The sequence below is a fragment of the Protomyctophum parallelum genome (genome assembly GCF_964188405.1).
Source record: "Protomyctophum parallelum genome assembly, chromosome: 17".
NCBI classification, from domain to species: domain Eukaryota; kingdom Metazoa; phylum Chordata; class Actinopteri; order Myctophiformes; family Myctophidae; genus Protomyctophum; species Protomyctophum parallelum.
The window spans coordinates 26407460-26427692 of record NC_139719.1 but is presented as its reverse complement, the minus strand read 5'-3'; the positions used below and the strand labels follow the sequence as shown (position 1 = coordinate 26427692).

Sequence of the window (20233 nt, the reverse complement as noted above, 5' to 3'; positions counted from 1 at the left end):
CTATTTCAGTGGTTCTTCTCAAGTTCTCATTCTCAAAAATGTTCTTGAAGCATTTCGCATGCATCCCCTTATTGGCGTATATCTATTCGCCACTTATTGTTTTGGCTACACGCCATAGGCTAAATTTATTTTGTTTCTGAGTGACCACTCAGAAGAGATTTTTCTCAACTTGTGGGGCCGGGGGGAGAGAAATAAAAGCTCAAAGCACATAGATTTATTTGAATAGCCCACTAAAGTATAAAATAAGGATAAAAGCAAGCCAAGGGGTTAAACTCAACTGAGTGTAATGTTGTAGCTAATGTAGTCCCCCTCCTCCCTGCTCCAAGGACCCCTGGGGGTCTCTGGACGGACCCCTCTTTGAGTCGCCAGTGTTATGTTCTATTTATCTCTACCAACGCTGCCTGCTGGCTGGCGCTGCTGCATTTTCCGTCGGCCAAAACAATCCCAGGGAAGGAAGAGGCTCGGATCCGCTCCATTGAGGGAGACGGAAATGAGAGAGGGGGGGGTTGTCCCAGAAACCCTATCCCTTTAAGAGCAAGTGGGACATAGCGGTGCGAGGAGAAAAAAGGAGAGGAGGGGGAGAGAAGAAAGAGGAATTAAAAAAGAAAAGGAAGAAACAGACAGGGAGGGAGGAGGGAGAGCGAGCGATAAAAAAAGAAAGATGACATCCTCGCAATCCAACCGCCGAGGTGGAGCGAAAGGCTGCGGCCCGGCGAGAGCGCTCTTTGCCCGGGTCACGGCTTGAATCCAACAGCGAGGCTTCGACAAACACCCGATTGGCCTATTGGGGGGGAATCGGGAGAAAATAGATTCATACATTAAAACAAGCATGAGCTGCTTATTCTTATCAGATGCGTGTTATTTAAGCTCTTGTGATACTTATACTTGTGCGTAAAATGCATTTTATTTCACGTAGAATGTATTACGTTTACAGCTAAACAATAATACTGATAATGTGCTATTTGTTGATTTGAAATATATTTTTGTTGTTGCTATAGATATATGCATTAATGTATAATTAATCTTTGATCAATTAAACTTCAAAGAGAAATATAGTTCATTATTGTTACCCGGGCCAGCACCACTACTGTCTCGTCAACTGCAGCGCAGTCAAACAGCTGCGTGCATTTTAATTGATAGAATAGACTACCTCAATGAGAACATATTTTTGCAAACAGATTCACTCAAGTTATTTTTTCAAGAAACCCCCAGAAGCCCGTCGTTTTTTGCTGCAGTATAGGCGACTAATCGTCGGTGGGGTGATCAAAAGAATGCGAACGGCTCGCTCGCTTATCTCAATCAGGACTAGCTGACTTTTATAATCTCCATCGCTTTGGCGCAAAATGGATGCTGCTTGGAGCAATTTTCTCTTCCAGGTAGGCCTAAGAAACAATTGCAGTAGTAGATCTGTTTATGGTCGCATTTCTGTGGCGGGGCCTATATCGCCTCTGTCCAGCAATCCTTATACCTTCAGCATCGTCTTGTGTTTAACTAAAAGTGCCACCACCTCAAGACAATGGCAGTCACTTCTATTTACATTTGGGTGATGGCCTTGTGTTTACTTCTCCAGAATACTCCCACCCAAAACCAAGTGGAGGGGAGCCTCCAATCAGAGCTCATGCCAGTGCATACGAGTTCTCCCCAGACCCCACCCACAGAACACATAGCACAGCCTCCCTCAACGGTGGACACTGCTGCTCTCAATGAAGATCCTACACCTGGTGAGGAATTGCCACACAACAATGTGGATTTGGGTGTAAAATAATAATTCCTTTTGTGAACATGTCTTGTTGTCTAGCTACTGTAGTAGAGTGGTTCTCAAACCTTTACATTTTCAACAACCCTCCCCATAACTCTTTTGAGTGTGTACAAAATTGTCTTGCGGGTCCATTTGTTACACACTCCACTTGGAACCCCCCTCAAAGAACCCAGAGGGTCCATGGACCCCACTTTGAGAACCACTGGTCTAGTATGTCAGATTTGACACGGTTGTAAAATTACCTCTAAGACTCAAATTTACAATTATTTTTGTTCCCATCTCTCTCTCTGTTTCTCCCTCTCTCACTCTCTCACTTATTTCCGTTCTTCCCCTCCTGTGCAGTGAAGCCAGTGTCTCGGCCGGCACGTGTCCCCCACATCTGTGCCATCTGCAACAAGCAGTTCAAGAACAACTACAACCTGCGTCGCCACCAGTCGGTTCACACAGGGGTACGAATGAAGGACAGGGCCAGAGAGCAGGCGGAGGGGGCAAAGGAGGGAGCAGATGGACAGGTGGTGGTGGCGGCGGCGGCAGCCCCATCGGTGATGACGGTTGGGGCAGGAGGGAGGATGGAGAGGCACACGATTCCCCTCTCTCTTCTCCACCTCTCCTTACCTCCCCCTCTAGCCCCTCCCGGCGTGCTGGCGGGGGTCCAGCAGCCTCCTCCCATGGGTAGTCAGGATGGCCAAGGGGTTGCCATGGCGGGCATAGTGGCTAGTGTTAACCCCCTTGTTCCGCCTCCTGCTGCTGTCGTCATGGCCACTACTGGGGCGACAGTACAGGTGGGTCAGGGCCTTGTGGAGATGGCTGTCGTCCGGCCCCAACGTAAGAGCAAACCTCTAGCACACTGTGTCACAAACCGCTTGGACTCTCGGGGAACCAGATTGTTTTTTTGTTTAGTTTTTTTGGCCCCGGAACTTGATCACTTTAATTGAAACTAACCATTTTTATGTACAAATAAGTTTACTCAGTTCAAGGGCCTGTCATTACGGTCTATCATCAGTCCCCAGGTCCTGAGTTTGAGAAGCACTGTGCTAGAAGCCCATCAAACTCCCCTGCATGCTCTCAAGAGAAAAGACTTGCATCTATTGGAAAGTGTTTCCCATGACATGAAAAAGAAACAATTGTTGGAAATATCTTACACTAGAGCACCATATTTCAGGAAACAATTACACTTAAACATCAGGAAAATTATCATTGTGGATTTGCATGGTTTCAATAGGAGATAAGAAATATAAGAATGAATGTACTCTACGAGAGCAGTGGTTTTCAAACTGTTGGTGACCAAGGCACACCACAAGGCAAGTTAAAATCTCAAGGCATACCTTACATCCATGTGAAATAGCCTGGGCTTCCCTCATGGCACGCCGTTTGGGAACCACTGTACTAGATTATAGTCCCTACCTATCAAAAACATGTAGCGTGAGTCTCCCTTTTCCTGTTTTTGTCTGCCTCAGCGACCATCAAATCCCAATCCTAACCCAGTGAGGAAGAACCATGCCTGTGAGACGTGCGGGAAGGCCTTCCGTGATGTTTACCACCTCAACCGCCACCGTCTGTCACATTCGGATGAGAAGCCCTTCTCCTGTCCGATCTGCCAGCAGCGTTTCAAGAGGAAGGACCGTATGAGTCACCATGTACGCTCCCACCAGGGAGGGGTGGAAAAACCCTATGTCTGCCCCCACTGTGCCAAGGCGTTCTCCAGGTGATGCTATGAAACAGACTGGGAATGTTTCTCTCGTTCATTACAATTTCTGCAGGGCCTGAGTCGGTATTTAAGGCTTCATATTCATACTGGCAGCCCAAATTTGATTTATGCCTATCCAGATTACAATTAGGTTGGCTTTATGAACAGCAGAAAAACAAATGGAAACAGATTTTTGTTCAACAAGTCACAGTCACAGATTTGAACCACTTCCCTTTCCTAGGTGGTTTGAAATGTGACTCAAATCTGATTTCTAAAGATGTGTCTCAGTCGGGAGTCTCTTGACACTGAAGCCTGACTGACAATGCATTGCATGTAGATTGGCTATTTGCTGTGAGTGTCAATAAAGCATTATTCATGCCTATGCTGTTACATTGTTACAGCAGCGACCAATGCAGATATGTTGATAATGTCTAAAAAGAGAATCTGTCTGATCACTTGCAAATAACAGCGTGGTCAGTCCTGAAGATCATGTTTGAGAAACAATCCGGCTTTGACTGCAGTCTGAACAAAGCCTTATTGCGTGACATAGAATGGCTTTAGCATTATTGGCCCGTTTCAAAATAGCCTGCCCTTGTTTATCCATTGCAGATGAAAGCTCTTTGACTTTTGCAACTTTTATCTAACAGATTGTGTGTCCTCTTTCCCTCAGGCCTGATCATCTCAACAGTCATGTAAGACAGGTGCACTCTTCTGAGCGTCCCTTCAAGTGTCCGGTACTTTACTTAGTTACCTGATAATGATAACAGTAATAATACTCATTTAGCAAATTTGTTATTTGCCCCAATAAGATTAGCAACGCCTGTACTAACATGTACACAGTATCCCTGATATAAGTTGATATTGTGGCTATGGCTAATGTATTTAGGTTCATTCCCTTTATATATCAACAAATTAATCTTCAGAATATGAATATTAACATTCATTATGCCTTTTAGCTTTTTCATAATCAGGATAACCGTTTATTCAGGTTATTATTTTAATTTGTCGTAACTTTTGCCTGCCTCAAAATGAATAGGCCTACTGAATACTAAAGCAACATAAAAATATGCAGGGTGTTTCTGAGGATAAAATTACATTTGATAATCCAAGTTTCCAAGCTCTCAATGGGTCTTGTAGGGATGGATAGAATTAAAACTTACTGTTATTACTTGTTTGCAATTGTTGCAATTAGCCTTTAGGCATATTTTATTTGAAGCATTTCAACAAAAATATATAGTTAAATGCAGAATATGACTTTATGCCAAACAAGCATTTTTCCTTTGTTACTTTATTGAATCAAATACATATTTCAAGGTCTAACTGTTCTGCATTTAATAATAATCTGCCATTTATCATGTTCTCATTTAGACCTGTGACTCTAGCTTTGCTACAAAGGACCGCCTGCGTGCCCACATGATTCGCCACGAGGAGAAGGTCCCCTGTCACATCTGTGGCAAGCTCCTCTCTGCTGCTTACATCACAGATCATATGAGGGTACACAACCAGTCCCAGCACCATGCCTGTCATCTCTGTAACCGCAGTAAGTACAAATGATATTTATTGTCATCATGGGGAGTCTCTATAAAAAAGTGATGCATATTTAATTCATCCTTAAATACAATAAATGGTAAATGGTGCACTTTATATAGAACCTTTAATAACCAAGGCGCTTTACATAGATTGTGCATTACATTCATCCATTCACACACCGATGGCGGAGCAAACCATACAAGGCACCACCCTGCACATCGGGAGAAATTAGGGGTTTAGCGTCTTGCTCAAGGACACTTCGACACTAACTCTGTTATATTCACAACAATGTGAAGGGTTGTAGGCACAAGCTAGCTGGATTTGTCCTTGGTCTGAGTTTATTGTGGATGATAATGATAAAAGTACCCACAGCAGGGACCCTGAAAATATCAATTTTTTTAGCAGTGCCATCAGCAATCATGGTGCCTTTGTGGGGGGTAGGTTGTGGTGTTTTTTTGTGGAGTTACAGAGGAGGGGGAAAGTCATTGGCCGTTTTAAGGATAATGGGGCTTCTGGGCTGTGTTGGACAGGGGACGAGGGAGTTTCTCGGGGAATAGGTTTAATGCAAGTCTTTTCTAGTTCCCTCCTATCAGTGAACTCCAAATGAGGGTTGGGGAGAGGGAGGGAAAACAAGAATAATGGCGAGTCTAGGACCGAGAGGGTGTGTCTGTAGTAGAAGGTCATTCCATTCACCTCTGCCACGTGGCATCATGGTTGATTCTTCTTTTTAAACAAGACATACTGAAACAAAATTAAATTAAAAAATACAAGCCACACAAGAAAAATACAGGACCCCCCCCCCCCCCCCCAAACTTCCTACCCCTATCCAAGAAAGGTAAACAACACAGCTACTCAATATTGTCAAACACCCTTTGACAACAGCAACTTATGTAGATAGTGAAATCAACCAAGAGGGGATATTGAAGGTAGAACCTCAAAGAGCCTACCCCAAATCTTTTCATAAGTAGCAGGTTTTATCATGGTTGATTCTGGGTCCTTGTGCTATTATGTCCTTGTGGGGTAAAGATTGCCATTTCACAGATTGGACTGGGACTGTGGTGTGTTACAGTGGGGACTGGGGAGTATCAGAGGTGATAGAGGACAAATAAAATATTTCCCATTTGTAGCTTTACTCTGAACTTGGATGGTGGCCATCCGCTTTGAAGAGGTGTCTCCAGAACAGATTGAAACGGTCAATGTAGTCCAGCTAGTTGCAGGTTCTATGTAGATAGACAGAGAAGCCTGCTAAACGTATGTCTCTGTTGGTTGCTGTTGGTACTCCCTGATGAATGTAGATGCATCTACTTTGTTAAGTATATTAAGTATATTAAACAGTTCAATTAACTCATTGTAGCTGTGAATGTTATTATTTGTTCATTTGTTTAGGTGCTTAGACAGTATGATGTTTTCACTTTTGTCACTGACCACTGTATCATTTAGGCAGCAGATGTCTATGTCGATCTCCATGTACATTACCTAGGGTAGTCACCAAAGTGACTTTTAACAAATGGTCTTTGTTTCTCATTAGCAATCAATAATTCTAATATGAACACTTTGCCCTAACTAAACACATCTCAATAACATTATCTTTTACTTTATTTGGAATAAGAAACGTCCTCGTATTCTTCAGGAATTTTTACAAAGTCTGAGATCAGTTGGTGCTATGGCTTTATCAAATTTCCATTTATACTATTGGGCAGGTAACTTGATGGCTTTGGCATACTCGCTTCCAACGTATGACAACGATTTGGCCCCTGTCTGGGTCCAGCTTTGTGTATTCAACATTGTCTATCGCACCACACCACACTTCCACCGCACCTCATAGCCCATCAGTGTATGTACTGTGTATGGGCTCAGGTGTGATAACACTCGTTGGACGGCTGGCTCACTCTGTGCTCCAAAATCAGTTTGCCCCTTCGCTTTAGTGACTCCTTGGTCTGGTGTGAGAAGGCTATAGTCACATTTAAGCAGATTTCTTTTGTCCATTTGACCAGCTCAGAGCTAAAGTTTGTATATTGATAGGCTAGCTGTTAGCACATTTGTGCTGGTTTGTTTAATTATTTACAGTGTATGTATTTATTTAGGGGGTTCTTTTTCTGGTACAGTGAAGAGATAGTTGTACAGCAGGGGTCCTCAACTAGAAATGATGAAGGTCCACAAATATTTTTTTGAATAAGACCGAGGTCCGGTCCCATGCGCGGCGTCCATCGGAGAGCGGGGCTCTATGCCCGTTTAGTATGGTCAAGCCAAGCTTATACAAATCAGATCCCCTTCCACCCAACCAATAATGGGGTGCAGAGTGCAGGCCCGGAGTGGAACTCCAAATCAGGCCGGGAGTTATACGCCCTGGCAGGCCACACTGCGCGCGCATAGCGCGTGCCAGAATTTTGGGGGCCCTTGGGGGACATTTTGGGGGCCTTAGCAGCAATTTCACATGAGAAATGTACCATCTGATGTTATTTATATCATTAACTTCTTCCCTCCATTAACATAAGACACACAATGTAGTTGTGCTGCAGCAACACTGCCTGAATTGAATTGAAATTGACTGTGGCTGGCCTGGCCTGAGCTTAGGAGAGATTTGTTTTGCTGGCCTGACCTGACCTATAATTTGCCTAGGGTCCGCAGAGAGGTGGTCCACGGTCCGGTCGTGGACCGCTGTCCGCCAGTTGAGTACCCCTGAGTGGTGTTGTTTGTTTTCAACATTTGCTATAGAAGGGGAGGAGCAGTATGAACCTTATTGCAAAGCGAGTGTACCTTCTCTATGTTCTCAATTCCACACTCAACACCACCTCTCCTCCACCAGGCTTCACCACCCTGACGTACCTTCGTGTCCACGCCCAGAAGCACCATGGCCAAGAGTGGAAGGATAGTGTGGGTGGCTTCGGCGGCACAGCCTCTGGCGGCGTCCTCGTGTGCCACCTGTGTGGTGTTCACTGCAAGACACCCACCCAGCTCCAGGGCCACATGGGCACCCACAGCACCAGCTCCATCACCTCCAGCACAGGGCCCAGCAGCTCCATCTCGCTGAGCAGCATGGTGACAGCGCCCACCGTCTATGTCACTGGTAATACAGTGGTGGACCTGCTAGTCACAGACTGCTCTAGCATTGCTGCTCCACAGACCCAGAGTTAGCAGTAGAAAGCTCAGCAATAATAAACCTCAGTCCCAGAAACAGGGAGGGGTGGGAGGGGGTGGGCACAGTTAAGGGTTTAAGTTTGGTTTTAGATGCTGGTCTGGGTTCAGTTTTGTTATTTCCCTGCAAAATGGGGACGGTTAGGAATAGGATTTTGGTTGAGTGAGATAATCACTACTCAACACTCAAGGGCAGTGTTACCCCAAGAGAAGCAATGACTAGCAGGTGTCAGTACAATGGAGGAGTAAAGGGGTAGAGTTATGTTTATTTGAGCAGTGAAGACACTGTGTTTTAATGTGACATTCAAGTAAAGACAAGGAAATATGATGACCACGACAGGTTCATAGACAGTAACAGCGACAAGTAAGGTTTGTCATCCAAATATTCCTGAGTGCTCTGATGTTTTCGGGACTGTGGTATTGTGAGCATCTACTGTATTTCTCCCCCCACTCTTTGTTCTTTATCTCCTTACTCTTTCTTGTCAATCCTGGCACTGGCTACTCTCTGCAAATGCACCAAGTACTGTATATTTCACACCAGCTCTCATCTTACCCCCATTTTTACAGCATACTTATTGAAAATCCATATGGCTTGTGTTTTAAAAAACAAAACAAAACATAACAAAAAAAACAAAGTGTGGAAAATATAATTAATAAGACAAACCAGAGGACAGGAAAATATAGATTGATGTGTGCGCACCACATATGCAGTCAGGTCTGTTCTAGCATGTTAGCCTGCTAGTTTTTATTTGTTGACAAAAGTAATCACATTTGAACTGTAATACTACATTGTGATGAGTCTCTGGAGGGCTGTTTCTAAATTGGCAAAATACCATATTCAACATTGTGGTTTGTAGAAACAATTGTGGGACTTACATGTGGATTTGTTTCTTAAAGGTGCGAGACACAAAAAAGGAAATAGAGAAATACTAAGGAGTATGAGGCAACTTAACATATATTTGATTCAGTGAAGGTCAAAAAGATTTGGAGTTCAAGATGGAAGTCAAAATTGATTTGAGGGTTCTTAGATTGTCTTACAGCTCGTCTTCCTCCCGGAGTCCAGCCATGGTTAACACAAACGACAACAAATCATTATGCTATACAACAGCTCGGCTTCTGATCCAGCAAATTCTTCTTGCGCCTGAAAACTACCTTTTTGCATGAAAGTAAGATAAGTAAGTCATACTTATAATTAGGGAGCTGTCATGACAAAAGAAAGTTTTAGCAGTCCCATTAAGTTAGTTGGTCGTAAACAAAAATATTCAAGAGAGTCAAGTATTGATTTATACAAAAAGAAATGTATCATTGTTGGCCATTCATTTAACTATCTGTCATTGCCATAGTCATTTGTTTTCTTCTATGTACAAGTACCATGTGTGATGCTCATAAGTTAGATTTAGTCATGTTATTGTTAACGATACACTGTTAAATCGTGAGTGTGTTATTTTAACTCTGAGTGTGTATAACTGTAACCAACAGTTGTACATATTAAGAGTTAAAGGAACACTCAGGATTTTCCAGCGCATACTGTACTATGTATAGCGTTTTAAACGCAGGTCATGTCGCTCCCCATGAATCATGAGAGGAACGATCACTTGTCCTTGGTATCTTTGATTGTTGTTTTTTTCTTTTTCTTTTTTTTTCTATTATATTGTAATTGATGTGTGATGTCAGAAAAGGGCTTATAAAGTCATAGGTCAGGTTGAGAATGATATCCAGGAGGTTCCAATGTCTGACATCGCCTGAAATGCTCTAAACAAATCCTGGTTCTGTACTGGAGTGCTTAATTTTTCAAATTATATATTTTCTTTTTTTCTTTTCTTTCTTTTTTCTTTTGTTAAGTGTTGGTACAGTATGTTATCTTAAAAATTGTAGAACTTTTTCCTTTTGTTTCTTTTTTTTTTTTAGACCTACCTGTTGAGAAAAGTAGTGAATAAGTATTTTTAGGTTTTCTGCATTACACTAAAAGAAAGTAATACCTCTACTCTAGGATCCTGTACAGCTCTTGCGATACATCTTAATGCCTTATTGTACTCAACTGCATTTTAATTATTTTATTCTAAAATATTTTAAATCTTAGTCATGGATTCATTAAGAATATTAATGGGATGTATTTATATTTATATTTTTATATTTCTCAACAGTATGCATGTCTATAAACAATTGTTAGAGCAAAAAAAGTCAATTATGCTTACTACATTGTTATTATTTTGTAGATGAAGTAGAGATCATGTTATTATTTTGTAATTTTGACAATTAAAAGTAAAATGAGGAAACGGGCAGGGTGTTGCGTGTTCAGTTGTTCACCAGAGTACCTCCAGGGGTCCTTGAGGAGGTTTCTGAGGTAATATAACATTCAAATCAGTTTAACCACACCACTTTCACCCTATCTAAAGGCTTACAACACGTAGTGATGTGTTGTGAGGTTGTAGATCTGCTGTTTTCTGAAAAGCTTTGAATAATTCTTAAATTAAGTTATTAGTTAATGCAACAGCATACCCTACCTTATTCTTGGGGCACAATATTCACAGGTAGTGGCAGTAAATGTGCAAATATTTCATAATTACATTGTTGGGTTTTCCTTGGTGTGATGTTAACCATTTGCCCTGCACTTGGTCTGATCTTGTTTCCTTCTACAGAATCTATTCTACACCATGTATTTTCACAAGAAATTATCTACAAGCTCACCCAGCAATCAAGTGTCAGTGCCACGTAACACAGGATAATAATAGGTACACACTTCCTTATTGCTGTGATTCCAGTGTTTAGCATTGTGTTAAAGTTGCAAAGAAGACAATAGCTCTGAAAGAATAGGTGCTGTCAATGTAGGCTACTGAAGGTGTAGGGTTGCTGCCCATGGTTATTGAAGGTGTCCCACAGACCAATAATGCAACATTGGGCTCAAAGTTAATAAGAATTTCATTATGGGCTATATTTGAGATGTTATGTTACAACAGATCTGTCCAAAGATAATATATAATGTCAATAAAGGAAAATCCGATCATAAAACCATTGTATAAACCAAGGGGATGCCCATGGGCCTTCTGTAAAAAGGCATATATGTGTGTACTTGCTCACTATAGCCTACTCCTAAAAGAAAACGTCTTCAAAATCCATCACTACAAGAAATAGCCTAGTCTGGCCTGTATGAATTGAAGACCCTGATCTGTCAAATCAAGGTCACCAAATTACACGGATATTCACCTGACTCGATCATGATGGTAAACCAAAAGGGAAATAGAAGTAGCATAATAATATTATTAATAATAATAATAATAATAATAATAATAAATGCAAATCTGACAAAAAGGGACAATTCATTTAATGTTAGATTAATTTAATGTTGTTTTAAACGTATGGGGTGTTTTCAAACGAAATTAGCACAAAGGAAGACTAGGAGCAGGTTTCTGATTGGCAGGACAGCATGCACGCCCGCGGGGAATATGATCTGTAATGTGAATGTTTCATACTTCATCTGTTACTGACCCATATAAAGGTCAAATTGGCAACCTGATACGAACGTTTCTATGTTCTTCTTGGCTCCATATTCCAACAATATCACGTGCGCACGCTATAGTTACTCAATATTGACAACAAGTGGCTGGTCGAGTTTAATGCCTATAATGCAAGCAATAAATTACTATCATTATTCATTGAATGTAAAAAATATTTTTGGGTGAACAATCCAGCCCAATCCTTTTAACTCAATGCATTTTCGATCATGCCTAAATTAAAATTGCAGGTGCCGTTCCTTTATGTTACTTTGCACGCAGTAGGCTAAACTATGTGCATTGCCTGTATTTTGTTGCATAACAAAAACATACACATGCACTTTACAATACATAAACATGGGGCCATGGTACTACTAATACTATAGTAGTACAATAGCCAGTCCAGTGTGTGTTCATCAGCCCTGGCCTGTGTGGTCAGTACAATAACGTTACACGTATTAATGGCCCAGTCAGTTGTCATATTCATGTGTAGGACCTAGTAGGCAGCAGCAGCCCCCTATGTGTCACTGGTCACTCACTACAACGTCGTTGCATCCTCCCTGGCAGAGGGAGGCTGAGGCTGTCATGTCCTGACATGTTATGATATAACGAGTGTAACATCTGTATGGAAACTATAGTCTAGTGGTTTTGTTAGCGTTTCGGATGGTGTGAGAGACTGTCAGTGTCACTGGCGCCAGTTACATTGGTATAGCTGACCCGCAGGCTAAATGCCGAAACAGTGGAGGTAAAATCATAAACGGATAGCGGCGGAGGTGTCCTCCTTGATCGGTGCACTCTCGCTACACACTTCGATCCAAGTTGTTGCAAACAAGCTAGTTTAGCTTGGCGTTAGCTTAGCTTGCTGTTACTGCTGGAGGTTTGTGTGGTGGCAGCCACACAAACATGCCGATCATCGAGGCGAAGACGAAGACCCCCGGGACGTCTTTAACGCTGCTGATCGCTCTCTGCAGGACACGGGCTTCAACGGGCCGCTGACTGGACTGGACACTGCAGCACCAATATGTAAATGTTGCCGGATACGTTTCATTCACTTTAACCTTTTGCTGTGTGTGTGTGTGTGTGTGTGTGTGCGCGCTACCAGTTAGCCTAGCCAGCTAGGAAGCTAACTATAGCGTCAACCGGCTAGTTAGCTTAGCGGCTAACGGTCGCACACATAATAATACGTACGGTGTGTGGGGAAGAGAAACGAAAACAAACCTAATGGTCACGCAACACCGGACTAGATCAGCTAGCAAACTTCTCTCTCGCCACAATTTGACAAACTCTCTCTAGCTGCTGGGCTACTTTAGCCCGTTAATGGGTTAACTATACTTAACACATGGATTGTGTTCTGTCCATTTACAGACAATGGATCATTACAACAACAAAAAGCAGTACAGTTGAACATATATGTTGTTGTCTTTCCCTTGGTTGGGATTTCTCTCTTTCTGTGTGTGTGTTCTGTCCAGAGAAAATGTTAAAACTTTTCTCCGTCTTGCCCCTTATGGCCCTAATTGAAGTTATTGGTGGCGTTATATGGAACTTCTTAATCCATAATAGGAATACATATGGATGTCATTATGACCTATCACTGCAGGGTGACAGTCTTATCCAGTAAAGGTTGAGGAAAGCTGCTAAAATGTCATTTAATAACCGGGATCGCAGGCACACTTCGCCTGACCACCACTATTGGCATTGAAAGCCTAACAAATGCCCTCTTTTTAATGGTAAATGGTGTATTTACATAGCACAAGGCCCTTTACAATGATTGTGCATTACATGATTGTGCACTACATTTACCCATTCACATATTCATACACCGATGGAAGAAGAAACCATGCAAGGCACCAACTAGCCCTGGTCCAGTGCTTACAGCAAGTCAGACTCGCTGTAAGCACTGGACCAGACAAGGCACCAACCTGCTCATCGGGAGCAATAGGGTGTCCTGACTCCTGACTTACTTCATATTGTGTCGAGATGGCTCTGGAATTTACTTAAGGGAAAATTGCAATTCATTTACTATGTAGATTGGAATGAATGCAGGTCAGATTCACAAATGATTGAGCTGAAGTTGTGTGAAGTGTGATCTCACTTGTGGATGCTTTGTATTTTTCAGAGGGCGGAAAGAGCACCAGACCTTAAGGACCAGATTGTCTCCTGAACGTACCTCCCAGACAGATAGCTAGGGACCATGTTGACCATCCTAGCTGCTGGGTCTGTGTTCTTTCCAGGCCTTTTCCTGCTGTCGAAACAATGTCTGAAATACATCCCTGCGCTGAGGTGGAGCGAGGGCGATGCGGTCATTGTATCTGCCAGGTGAGACATTCTCTGTCACAACATAGGCTAATATCTCATCACTTAAATGCATCATCATGTACTGAGAAAAACACTGTTGTGATTTAACTTGTCTTTTCTTAGGTTGGTGTCTTCAGTTCAGGCAGTCATGGCTTCTTCGGCCGGTTACGTCATTGCTTCTTCCTGCGATGACATCATTGAGGACCAGTAAGTCCAAAAATGCATATAATAATAATACATTTTATTTATAAGGCGCCTTTCAGGGCACTCAAGGTCGCCGTACAGATTAAAAGCAATACAAGAACACAGTTAAAAGCAGAAAATAATAATAATAATAATTAAACTAGGGCACAGCTTGCAGCAGAATGTCACACAGAGTCATAGGCCTGCCTAAACAGGTGGGTTTTGAGGTGAGTTTGAAATATGGTGATAGAGTCCATGTTTCTGATGTCAGGGGGGAGGGAGTTCCAGAGGTGAGGGGCAGAGCGGCTGAAGGCTCTTGAGCCCATGGTGGAGAGACGGGCTGGGAGGACTTTCAGGGTGAGGGAGGAGGCAGACCTGAGAGACCGGGTGGGGATATTGACGTGGACAAGGTCAGACAGGTATGGAGGGGGCGAGGTTATGGATGGCCTTGAATGTGTGGAGGAGGATCTTGAAGTCGATACGGTATTTGATGGGGAGCCAGTGGAGTTGGTGTAAAACAGGGGTGATGTGACTGATGACAGGGGTTCTGGTGACAATACGGGCAGCAGCGTTCTGGACTAGTTGGAGTTTATGGAGGAGTTTGTGGGGGAGACCAAAGAGAAGGGAATTACAGTAGTCCAGGCGGGAAGTGACAAGAGAGTGAACCAGGATAGCGGCACTGTGGGGAGTTAGGGAGGGGTGGAGGCGGTTGATGTTTCTGAGGTGGAAGTAGGCGGATCGGATGGTGGTGTTGATGTGGGTGTGGAATGATAGGTTACTGTCGAGGACGACACCCAGACTCTTCACCTGAGGGGAGGGGGAAACCGAGGAGGGTACCTGCAAACAGGTACAGAGGGAGGAGGGTGGGAAGGTGGAAGAGGGTTTGGAGGAGACATAGAGCTGGGTGTCGTCCGCGTAACAGTGGAAAAGGATGTTGTATTTGCGGAAAATCTGTCCAAGGGGGAGGAGATAAATGAAAAATAGGATAGGGCCAAGTACAGAGCCCTGGGGGACACCGGAGGAGATGGGGGAGGGATGGGAAGTGAATGATTTGAGCTGAATGAACTGAGTACGGCCAGAGAGGTATGAGTGAAACCAGTCTAGGGGTGTGTCGGATATACCAATTGATGCTAGTCGCTCGAGGAGGGTGGAGTGTGAAATGGTGTCAAAAGCTGCGCTCAGATCCAGGAGGATGAGGATTGATATTAGTCCAGAGTCAGCAGCAATCAGGAGGTCATTGGTGATTTTGAGGAGGGCTGTTTCTGTGCTGTGACGGGGGCGAAAGCCGTACTGGAACTGTTCATAGAGGTTATTGTTGGTGAGGTGAGCTTGGATCTGTGAAGCAACTGTTTTTTCCAGAATTTTTGCAAGGAATGGCAGGTTGGAGATGGGGCGTAGGTTATTGAAGATGTTGGGGTCTAGACCAGGTTTCTTTAATAAAGGTGTGACTGCAGCAGTTTTGAGAGATGGAGGGACAGAACCAGAGGTGAGGGAGGAGTGAATGATGGCAGTTATCAGGGGCAGCAGAGAGGGGAGGGAGGCTATAACCAGGGAGGATGGCAGGGGGTCAAGTTGGCAGGTGGATGGCTTGGATGTCTGGATGAGTTTAGCTATATCAGTGGCTGAGGGGAGTTCGAAGCAGGAGAGAGGTAAAGAGACGGTGGGGTGGGGAACAAAAGGAGGTGGACAACTGGACATGTGAGGGGTCAGTTGCTGATGAATAGTGGCTATTTTTGTATTAAAAAATGACATCAGGGAGTTGCAGTGGTCATATGCATTGTTATTGATTCAGTTTGAATACTCAGGCACCTACTTAATTTATAGTCCATCGTACAGTGATGTCACAAGCTCAACTTGTTGATCTACAAGCTTGCAACATCCACTGTATACAGTAAAGTATAAATCAGGCATTGTACTGTTTTTCTCGCTACCCAGGCATTGGTTGACCAGCGCCTACATCCTGTTTGCTGTTCCCTACTTCGTATATGACACCTATGCCATGTTCATGTGCTACTGGTACAAGCTGCGGGTCAAGGGACACGAAGAAGCTACAGCAGCCCCCCAGCACATGAGCTCTGCACTTACCAGCTACTTGCGCCGTGAATTCCTTATGGTGCTGCACCACGTTGTCATGGTTGCCGTATGCTTCCCCGTCTCCGTGGTAACTATCACCAATAGCTAGCCCAGCAGTGAGCACTCATGGGTAGAGATTTGATTTGGTATGAATTATTTTATAATATTGCTTATTATTGCATATAATATTGGACTTATCTAATGGACTAGAATTATACGGGTCCATTTGGTTACATTTGCACTCGGATCTAAATTTACACTGGGGATTTTGCTATGTAATGTATTAGATGGATGCGAACAGGACTAGTACAATGACAGTCTTTCCCTTTGTCTTTCCCTAGTTCTGGCGGCAGGGAAAAGGTGACTATTTCCAAGGCGTTTTGTTTATGGCTGAACTCAGCACTCCGTCTGTCTGCTTGGGAAAAATACTTATACAGGTAACTGTCTTTGTTGTGCCTCAAAGGAAATGTTGTTGTGTGTGTGTGTCTTTGTCATATTAAATCTCTCTTGCATTCTTTACTCCTTTTCCATTTTGTTTAACTGAATACATTTATGGCCATTCCTCGCATGCAGCTTGTCACTTGCACTGGCTCATGCTGACTGCGTGTCGTGTATCCCTCACATGAACAAAACGGCGTGATGCATTTCCTCGTCTACGGTACAACGCAGTTTGCTTGAATACACGTATGAGCTGCTGTACTCCATATGTGTTTAAAAGCAGAGTTGATATGCTTTGAGTGCTTTCTATGCCCCCAATCTGAGGCTCTCACACCTGTTGGCCTCTGAATATAGCCACCAGTATTTACACTGGCTTTAACAGGGATACAATAACGGCCTATATCCTCTCCCCTCCTCCCTCAGCCTGTATCCCCGCTCCTCTTCTCTTCCCCTCCCTCACTTCTGTGCATGTGGCCATTTGATAATCAGCACTTGTCTTGAAGCTGTGACCTCAAAGAGTAAAACAAGGGGGTTATTTGTTGGTGGGGTACATTGTGGGTGAATGGGTGAGCGGAAAACCTCTGTGTGAACTGTGAACCTATGCAAGCATCCACTCAGTGTTATCTCATTGAGGCAAGCTGGCTGTCCCAGATAACAGTGTAGTGTGTGAGCTGGTTTAAACAAATTAGAAGAATGCCTAAAGAAATTGGTCCATTGTCGCCCTCTCTGCAGCCTTGCGTAGATTTCAATGCATGTATTGTTCATGCAACTTCGGTGCTGGATTAACACTTTTAGCTTTCGCCAACCTGTTACCGCTTGCTTTTTTTTGTTTTTCTTCTCTTCATCTATCTCGACCTCTCCTCTTTTTCCCTTCCTCTCAGTATAAACAGCAACACACTCTCCTGCACAAAGTGAATGGGGCTCTTATGCTGATCACTTTTTTCATCTGTCGAGTACTTCTCTTCCCTTACCTCTACTACGCCTATGGCAGGTATGTCTTTCTGTCTATCTCTGTTTCTCCCACACTCCGTTTTCTTGCTGAGCTTGGGTGAGATACACAATGATTCAGGCTACTGAAATTCAGAAGATATGTTTTAATATTTTAAGTGTAATCCCTCATGACTATTTAGCAGTTACATTTTTACCTAATTAGATCACAAGTCTGTTGTACATGTTTTTTTCCGTACAGGTACGCCTCAATTCCGTTTCACATGGTTCCACTGTCCGTGCCCTGGCCGGTTAACCTCGGCGCTGCTCTGCTTATGGCCCCCCAGGTCTATTGGTTCTCCCTCATCTTCAGGGGCGCCGTGAGGCTCTTTAGGGGCACCTCTCGCTCACGGCGACCGCCAGTAACATCGGCAGCTGCAAAAGAGGACCAGACAGGCGGCCATGCACTGCCACAGCCTGTTAACGGCTACAGCAGTCGTTCCACAGAGCCTGAGTCGGCCACTCACTGAGGTGTGTGAAAGGGAGAGGAGGGTCGCTTGTGGAACGGAACAAGAGAGTGAGAAAGGAAGAGGGAGGGAGAATGTACCCATGAGCTTGTAAAGGAATGGAAGGTACAAAAGAATGGTGAGACTGGACACAATAAGCAGTACAAAGATATGAGAATATGCCTCAAATTGTGTTGGAAGTCACTGTGGCCATAAGCCAAACCCCAACAGCCAAAGGATTTGGGGAATGGCATTATCTGGCTTCAGCTTTTGCTGTGTCTTGGAAACAAATGGAACATTTAGCACATTCAAGCACACATGGATGTCATCGGGCACTGTGATAGATAGAAAACATGCACTGAATTGAGAGCAATTTGCCTGGGAGTATAGCAAGTGAAAGGCATCAATTTTCCTTATATAGATCAAATTCAATCCGGTCTGCCTCAACACTAGGGCAGCACAGGAAATAGGAATGTATTATATTGTGTGTTAGTACATTTGCTGTAGATAGATGGCCTAATTCAGCTTAGTAACAAGAAGAAAGCAACAACATCCCAGCTAAACAGTATTTTGAATTGTTAGTGTTATTACCTGTATCCTCTATGTTGTCACTGTCACTCTAACAAAATGTAACCAACCCGCAGACTGACTCATCTTTAGAAGGGAGGTGATGTCATAAGACTGTATTATGCTGCCTTATCCCTTTTCTCAATTATTTGCCATTTATTTTCATTAATTTCTCAATGTGAGAGAAGAAAGCTTTCCTTGGACAGACAATGTGACGTGTAGATAGTCGATGTAAAATTGCTGTCACCATTTCCTTGTCAGTATGAGTTTAATGTTTATTTTTATCGGGTCAAGAATTTCTGCATCTAGAATTTTTGTATTCCATTTTCCACTGTAGAACAAGAATTATAGCCGTTTGTCATTTAATGACAGGGTTTTACAGTCATAACTCAGCCTAATGTACACAAACCACCCCCCAGCTGTAGTGTTTGATACAATATAGACATGACTTTATTCCATGTACTGGTGTCACAATAGTGATTTGCAATGACAGGTGTTTAGCATTTTGCATAAAATGTAATGAAAGATAGCAATGTCACTTTAAAACGAACTTCTGTGTATTGTAGGTTCTGTGTTGGTGTCACTGTTACCTCTAAATAGCTATCCACTTGGCTTGAACAGTTCAGTAAGGGGTCCATGAGGTTTGAGTATTTTAAGCACAACAAGGGACATGTAGTTTCTTTTTCTCTTATTTTTTTTGCGGTCATGCAGCCGCTGCTAATTACATGAATGAAGAGGTAGTTGGTGTTGCAATTGGAAGGGAAATACTGAACAGTACTTGTATGGCATTGGCAGCATTCACTTGAGGTTGACTTTGGGGTCACCTGTCCAGGGCAACTTATTTTGTGTGTGTGCTTGCCGTGTGTTTCTTTAAAATGTTTGTCTTTTTCTAATTACTGTTGTGTGTATGAGTTGTATCAACCATTGAGCCATTTAAATTGTTCGGATTGTACCACACCCTGAGCCAATGGTTAAATGTAACCTAAACTAGTTGGGTGACCTGGCTCTTATTATTTAATTGTCAAAGCTTCTTCTCCCACCTCCATATGACAATTCTCAATATGAAATGGGAAATCTGGAAATGTTATGAAATTCAAAGTTCAGAGGAAACCAAGATGGGCATGCCCAACAATGGGCAACAACGGGCATGTTCTTGAATTGAATCTACTTTCTGTTCCACCATGAAAATAGGTTATTGCTTCTTGCCAATACTAAAGTATTTCAACTGATGTACTGTATATTCCACAAAATGCTTATTTATTTGTATTTATTTATTTGGTTTGTGGTTTTGAATGCATATTTATGCATACATATTCTACTATATGCTTCTGATCCTCATGAAGGCTGTAGTGTCACTCAAATTCAGCCAAAATATACTCTGTCCTGAAGTTGAAGTCGGCTCTAAACTCAATTTTTATGCTAATCTCAAACAGGTTCAGCACTTTGATGATGGGTTCCCAGATTGTGTTTATACTGAGTACTGTAGTTTCTGCAATTAATGTCAAAGCAACATGAACCACCAGAGGGAGCAACAAGCCACAATCAAGCACAAACTAGGTATACTGGTACATCTGGAAGAAAAGTATTCAATGAGAATTTGATTTAATTGGCCACTTTTGATAGTGGGAGTGAGTTTCAATCA

General features: G+C 43.0%; 2 protein-coding genes across 2 annotated transcripts; both read left to right on the top strand.

The window, feature by feature from the left end:
- Positions 1–343: 343 nt before the first annotated feature.
- mazb (MYC-associated zinc finger protein b (purine-binding transcription factor)) lies at positions 344–10391 on the top strand. The gene is made up of 7 exons (XM_083787697.1): positions 344–1376; positions 1571–1721; positions 2102–2541; positions 3217–3464; positions 4117–4180; positions 4815–4986; positions 7783–10391. The coding sequence occupies exons 1-7, from the start codon at positions 1344–1346 to the stop codon at positions 8109–8111; spliced, it is 1437 nt and encodes a 478-aa protein (XP_083643823.1). The 5' UTR covers positions 344–1343; the 3' UTR covers positions 8112–10391.
- A 1739-nt stretch (positions 10392–12130) lies between these two features.
- tlcd3bb (TLC domain containing 3Bb) lies at positions 12131–20038 on the top strand. The gene is made up of 7 exons (XM_083787219.1): positions 12131–12625; positions 13719–13918; positions 14021–14104; positions 16016–16241; positions 16495–16590; positions 17473–17582; positions 17781–20038. Exons 2-7 carry the CDS (start codon positions 13794–13796, stop codon positions 18046–18048), a joined length of 909 nt encoding a protein of 302 aa, XP_083643345.1. The 5' UTR covers positions 12131–12625; positions 13719–13793; the 3' UTR covers positions 18049–20038.
- Positions 20039–20233: the final 195 nt, after the last annotated feature.